The sequence below is a fragment of the Sinocyclocheilus anshuiensis genome, unplaced genomic scaffold (assembly GCF_001515605.1).
Source record: "Sinocyclocheilus anshuiensis isolate Anshui unplaced genomic scaffold, SAMN03320099.WGS_v1.1 scaffold1804, whole genome shotgun sequence".
NCBI classification, from domain to species: Eukaryota; Metazoa; Chordata; class Actinopteri; order Cypriniformes; family Cyprinidae; genus Sinocyclocheilus; species Sinocyclocheilus anshuiensis.
In genome coordinates this window covers 341,396-348,513 of record NW_015555844.1, presented here as the reverse complement: position 1 = coordinate 348,513, position 7,118 = coordinate 341,396, and the positions used below count along the sequence as shown (strand labels likewise).

At 36.7% G+C, this 7,118-nt stretch overlaps 1 protein-coding gene across 1 annotated transcript in view; it reads left to right on the top strand.

Moving 5' to 3' along the window:
* The window catches only part of LOC107675604 (neuron navigator 2-like), a 125,825-nt gene that overhangs the window by 32,109 nt on the left and 86,598 nt on the right, over window positions 1-7,118 (top strand). The window contains exon 3 of the mRNA XM_016470007.1: window positions 1,635-1,687. Coding sequence (XP_016325493.1) covers window positions 1,635-1,687 — 53 coding nt within the window. The remainder of the gene's footprint in view (window positions 1-1,634; window positions 1,688-7,118) is intronic.

The window sequence follows — 7,118 nt, the reverse complement described above, 5'->3', positions numbered from 1 at the left end:
AATGATAAGAATGTCCTGGTAGGAATGCACATGTCTTCACAGAAACTGATATATGAAGTTACAGTCTCTGTGAGCTCGTCCAGCTCGGTGGCTGCAGCTTCAAAAACACTCCAATCAGTGAGGTCGAAACAGGCTTGTAAATCACGCTCTGCTTCATTAGTCCATCTTTTAACAGTCCTTAAAACAGGTTTAGCTGATTTCAGTTTCTGCCTGTAGGTCGGTATTAGATGAACCAAACAGTGATCAGAGAGCCCCAAAGCTGCTCGTGGGACAGAGTGATATGCATCCTTTATTGTAGTGTAACAGTGATCCAGTATATTACTGTCTCTGGTGGGTAATATGCAATATGCTGCTTGTATTTTGGCAGTTCACGGGAGAGATTTGATTTGTTAAAATCTCCAAGAATGATTAAAATAGAGTCTGGGTACCTTTGTTCCATTTCAGTTATTTGTTCGGCCAGCTGTTGCATCACGGCGCTCACACACGTGTCCGGAGGAACGTACACATTCACGAGAATGAAAGAGGAAAACTCCCGCGGCGAGTAGAAAGGTTTACAGTTTATGAAGAGTGCCTCTAAGTTAGGACATTCCACCACCTCTCGTTTTCCCTGTTAACTCCACGATGCGATCCGCTCTGAACAGCTGGTAGCCCGACAGATGAAGCGCGTTATCCGTAATGGCTTCTCTCAGCCAGGTTTCAGTGAAGTACCGTACAGCAGAGTTTGAAAAGTCCTTGTTGGTCAGGGGGAGGAGAAGAAGTTCATCTGTTTTGTTAAGAAGGGAACGGACATTCACGAGATGAATGCTTGGGAGCGCAGTTTGAAAGCCGCGCTTGCGGAGCTTAACCAGGGCACCGGCGTGTTTCCCTCTTCTGCGTCTACACGCACGTTTGAACAACAGCTGTTGGAGTTCGTCTCTGGTAAAACTTATAGAAGAAGAATGACAAAACACAGAACAAACAAACAAAAACATCAGAAGAATTGCGGAGCTCAGCGTCGTGGCTGCCATTTGCGGCGCCATCTCGATGTATTTGTGAGATAAAAGGTTGCCGTGACCTTTTTTATTTTTTTATTATGGAAATGGGCTTCCATATGAAAATAACATTATAAAATAATAATTAAATCACAAATTATTTAGAAGACATGGCCACCCAGATGGTTCTCCGGTAGTCCGAGAGCCCCTCTGTTGAGACAGCCCGTCTCAGGTGTGTCTGTCCTCCATGCTTACTCACCTGACATCTTACACATTCCTGACACATTTTTCCCACAGAGCAGGAGGTAAAGTGATTCCTGCAGGCATGTAGCTGTCATTGGAGGCATGCGTGCAGTTGTCAGCTGTGAGTGAACGGCCCTGTTTCAGCTGCCGTGGGGTGGGGGCTGGGGCCGGGCCTGCCGGGATGCAGGGTGGAGAGCAGACACCCTCAGGAAAGCCCCAAAGCAATCGCATCCCAGCAGGCCCTGCCATACAGTTGCTCAAACTTGATCTAGTTTCCACATTAGGGGTCAAAACTCTGTCCGGCACAGACGCAGAAAGGACATACTGCACTTGAGGCTTACAATTAATTAAATATGTCATCTTTCTTTTTTTTTTAGCAATTAATTTGTCTGTATTTCTCTCTCTTTTTGGAAACCACAGCAAATGAGAAGATTGAGGACATTAATGGATGCCCCAAGAGTCGTTCTCAGATGGTAAGACCTTGCGTTTTATTGCCTTCTGGTTGTGTTTTTTACTGCCAGTGTATTTTTATAATGACTTTAATGCACTTTTGTTCATTAAAATATATTGTTAGATCTGTCCAGGGAAACATTAGGTACTAATATATACTTTTAAAGTTCTTGTATGTACCTTTAAGATATTAATATGTACCATTTAGGAGTAAATCATGTACAAAGATGAACCTTTTAGCTTTTTTACCTTAGGATACACCCCAGTGACTGCTTTGTACCTTTTTTTTTTGAAGAGTGTAATACAGTAGATTCTCGCTGATGTTGCCAGCAGGCTTATGGATATGCACTTTAATACTGTTATTTTTGCTTCTCTTGCAGTCTCTCTTTATAAACATCTGGTTTAAGGGGGGTAGTTTGGCTGAAACTTTAAAAAACTCTCAAAACCATCAGTAAATGTGTAGGTTTGGAGGAAGCACAAGCCAGATTACAGACATAAAGAGCTATTTTAGCCAAGCCAAAGCTAAGCAAAACAAACCCTAGAAGTCTGAGTATCACTGACGGTCGTATCACACATGAACCAGGGGCAGCGGTTGGTTTTGACTTGTCTCGATTACAAAGCCGGCTGTAAAGCCTGTTTGGACGCAACAAAGGGATCATTTTCAAAGGGCTTGAGGTCTATACGTGCGTTTTGTTGTTATTGGAGGTTCTGATTGTAATGGTGGTCCGTTGAGGCATTGCTCTTGTTTTGACAGTGATGAAACCCAGCGGAAAGCAGCGTATGTTGGGTTTGGAGGCTGGTGTGTTGCGTTCTTTGGCCAACTAGCTTTAGAAGAAAGATAATGCTGCTGTAGTTGGTAAGGATGGGAATCCTGAGGAATTTAAAGATTCTGGTTCTGATTCCAATTAATGATTCATATTTCTTGACAGTCCAAATATGGATTCTTTTAAAGAAATGAAATGTTTGGAAAAATAAACATGATGTATTCATTTTTAGAGTTTACGAACAAATATAAACTACCGTTCACAAGTTTGAGGTCAGTAAGATTTTTAAATGTTTTTGAAAGAAGCCTTTTATACCCACCAAGGCTACGCTTATTAAAATCGGAAATACAGTAAAAACAGTAATATTGCAAAATATTATTACAATTTAAAATAACGCTTTTCCCTTTTAATATATTTAGTATATTACAAGGGATGTAACGATTCACTCAACTCACGATTCGATTCAAGGTTTTGATTTCACAATTCGATTCGATTCGATTCACGATTATTATTATTTTATTTTTTTTAACAAAATGAGATTTAAGACAAATTATAAATTAAATGTGTCCTTTTATTATTGCTTGGACAAAATGATGCACATTTCTTTGTGAAATTGAAATATAACACCATAATAATATACTAATTTAGCACTTACATATTATTGCTCTTTTGTTGGTTTTGATTGCTTCTATTGTCCTCATTTGTAAGTCGCTTTGGACAAAAGCGTCTGCTAAATGACAAAATTTAAATATAATGTAAATGTAAATAACAAAACTACATTGAAATTTTAAAACAAGCCCCAAATCAAATAAATAAGTAACACAAATAAAATAAATCTCTTCATATAAACAAACTATGGCTTTGTCTGTGCTCTTTCCATTTAAAATTAGAGGCAACCACTGCATTTTATTCATGACCCAAACAAAGATGCTGCATACATGCAACACAAGCAGTTTTTAATCTAAATAAGATTGTATAATTTCGAAATTTGAAGCAAAAACAGAATGATTTGACTTCAGTTTTGTGAAACTATACATAAAAATATCTGCATGAAACAGCTGACGAGCTGAATGAGACACAGATTCACTCTCTGCCAGCAGGTGGCGCTTAAAGTGTTTCCTTGGTTTCCGCTGTAAACAAAGCAGCGCTGCACTTATGAACTTTAATATGCGTTATTCAGAGGCAAGATGAAAAGAAAAAATACCATCTAAACTTTTCTAAAGACAGTAAGTTCCCCTCAGACACATTTATATAAACTCCTACACCTAAATGAATCGCGATTTGTTTAGCATCTCAACCGATTTGAATCGTCACATAATTGAATCGATTTTCAACCGGCTCGTGGTTAATTGTTTCATCCCTATATATTACATCTATTTTAATAAATGGAAATCATTCCTGTGATAGCAAAGCTGAATTTCAGAAATCATTCTTCATAAGCTGATTTGATTCTCAAGAATCATTTATTTTTATTATCAATATTGCTTAATATTTTTGGAACCCGTGATAGAAGTTATTTATTTATTTACCAACCAGAATAGAAAACTTTTGTAACATTATAAATGTATTCACTGTTGCTTTTAATCAGTTTAATTATAAATTGTATTAAAAGTAATAATTTCTATCCCAAACAAGCAAACAAATAAACAAATATACATAATATTTTTGTAAAAGGAGTGTTTACACAGATTTTTGTAATGAGATTTCTCATGCTTTTTAGATGTGGCATCCCATAACTATATATTAAATAACAATACTAAACAAACAAAAAATAGTGTAACATATTTAATTAATTTATTAGTTTATCTTTTATTAAAAAATAATGCCACTGATTACAATTGCATAATGTGTATCTTTAATCACATAATAAAGTAATGACTTGCGGTTCAATAAGTGAGTCAGAACAATTCAGTAAGCACTCTGATTCAAGTGTTTTGATTCACAATAACCAACTCATAAGAGTCATTCATTCAGGAATTGGGCTTCATTGGTCTCACTGCATGTTTTGGATTCACTAAAATGAACCGACTCACAAGAGTCATTCATTTAGCATTTTGACTCTGTGATTGAAACTGAATAGTCATAGTGCATTAATAGAACCAAATATTGTGAAGATCATTTAATCCTGATACTTTTATTTTTTTAAATGTAACTGTTCAAATGAAGGACCTGTTCTCGTTTCCCAGCCCAACCTTTGCTTCGACCAGCTTCACAAAGAAAGTTTGGTGGTCTTCTCAGATGTGAGATGTAGATTAGGGTTTGGGGCTAAGTTGAGTGGCCAACCGCAGGAGCTGATCTCTCTTACCCCTCTCTCTCATTGCTATCTCTCACTGACTTCTCTTTCTCTGGCTCCATCAATTAGCTCCGTCCCCTTAGCAGAAAATTGCACCGTAATTTACTACTTTTAGACACACACTGTCTTTGTGTTCCCATTTTCTTTCTCTTCTTCTTTTCATCGCTTACAGTTTTCTCTCGTTCTGTAGCTGCGTGAATGCTCAGGTCTTTTGAATTCGTTCTTCTTCTATAACTCAGCCGGTGGTGACTGTACGAGTGCGTGCATAAATCCACTTGTAATTGTATATCTCAGCAGGCATTCTGTATTTATGCAGTTTTCCTGTATGTGAGTCACTCTAAAGCTGTTTAAATTCCGTATTTGTTTGTGCGTGTGTGTCTTTAGCTAGGAAGCAAAGCACTGCTGGAAGCAGGTGCAAGCAAAGCCATTATGCAAATATCATTGTGTGTTTTTATCAAGAGCAGGAATTGCACATCACTCTGTGAATGGGCCTCTAGCAACAGCTTACGCTGGACATACAAGCTCTTGTGTTGATTAGCATAAAGATCCATTGGGCAAAGTAATATCATTGCGACTGCTAATTGCTGACATGATACTTAACCTCAGCATTCAGATATTTAAATATGTAAACACATTAAGCTAATCAATGGAGGGGTTTTGGCTCATATTGTAAAACCGAGGAGTAGAATTTGAATGCGTTTGTCACAATAGCTTTGGAGGATCATAATATTGATGCAGCATGAAGCATATGCTAACTTTTATGGAACAGTTTAGTTTTAGTTTAAAAACAGTTTTAGTTTTTTAACAGTGTTCAGAATGAAATGCGGTACACAGCCCATTTGCATCATATTTTCAGGAGAAATATGGAATTAAACTGTCAAAAAATAAAGAATGGGCATTACATAAGAGACTTGATAAAGCTGACCAGAAAAGTAAGTGGTGGAGCAATTCATTACAGTTTGATTAAAATGACAAAACAATTCAAAATAATAATAACATACACTTGAGTCATGCAAAAAAATTAGCAACATCCAATGAGTCATGCAGGAAGGTATATTTTTTTAATTATTGTTTTTGAAAGATGTCTCTTATGCTCACCCAGGCTGCATTTATTTCATAAAAGATATGGTAAAAACTATTTAGTTTTTTAAATTTAAAATAACTGTTTTCTATATCAATATATTTTGAAATGTAATTTATGCCTGTGAATGCAAAGCTGAATTTTCAGCATCATTACGGCAGTCTTCAGGATCACATGATTTGGTGCTAAAAATCATATCTTGAAACAGTTGTGCTGCTTTTTTGGTAATTTTTTTTTCAGGATTATTTGATAAATAGAAAATGTGTTTGCTTTTATTAATTTACATTTTTTTGGTCAAACCAATATATTTTTGGGTTCTTAACAAAATATAAATAAATGGCAAAAAAAAAGTGTGATATTTTTGTGTTAAACACATATCGCTGTACTGTCAATATCAGCTGCTTAAACCTTTCCTAAATAAATGTGGATTGTTATTCTATTGAAACAATATATGTGTTACCCCTGGATATTGTGTGTTCATGTGATAGCTATTTCAGCAGTCTGGGCCAGCATCAGATTCTCTTATTCACCTTTGGGACTGTTTTTACACCTGCTCGTTCCTTCTGATCCCTCTCAGACCATCTCCTCCTCCCCTTTAACCCACCAGCAGTTCAGACAAAGCAAAGCACAAGATTGCAGCATTTATGTCATTGGCTGTTGACACAGGGCTGCTAAAACACACAGGAAATCTCAGTGTTGTAACTCTAGTGGTGCGTATTGACACAAAGATGGTTGATTCAGCTGAGTCATTCTCTGGTCACATGTCTGGTGGAAGTTAGCGAAGCAGTTAACATCACTTAGAGCAGCTTAAAGTCATTTACTCTATCACAAAAGATCATAATCCTAATCATTGCAGAGATCATATTGACAGGAGGTTTGCCTGTCTTTGTTTTTCACCTATAGTTAGTTAATATGTTCTTTTCATGGTTTCCCTGAAAGCTAATATACAGCATTAAAAACTTTCCTGAATACTCTTGTCTTTTGTTTGGTTAGTTAAGGGGAAAAATTATAAGGAGAATGATTGGCATGTTAATCTAATTTGGTTGTCTGTCAATCATCATGGGAGGGTTTTTGTGTGTGGTGCTCAGGATGGGGAAGGAATCAAAACATGGTCCACATACTTATAGAGGCATCCATCACTGCCTGTGTTTTCCTCCTCTTCTTTTAAACGCTCTTTGTTCTTGAATTTCTTTGTTGTAATTTGAATGAGGCCTGGAGTAGATAAGTGATGAAAGTCACGTTGGGACGAGATTCATTGTTTTTGTTGAGTTGAGCAATAATGTTTTATATATATATATATATATATATATATAAGG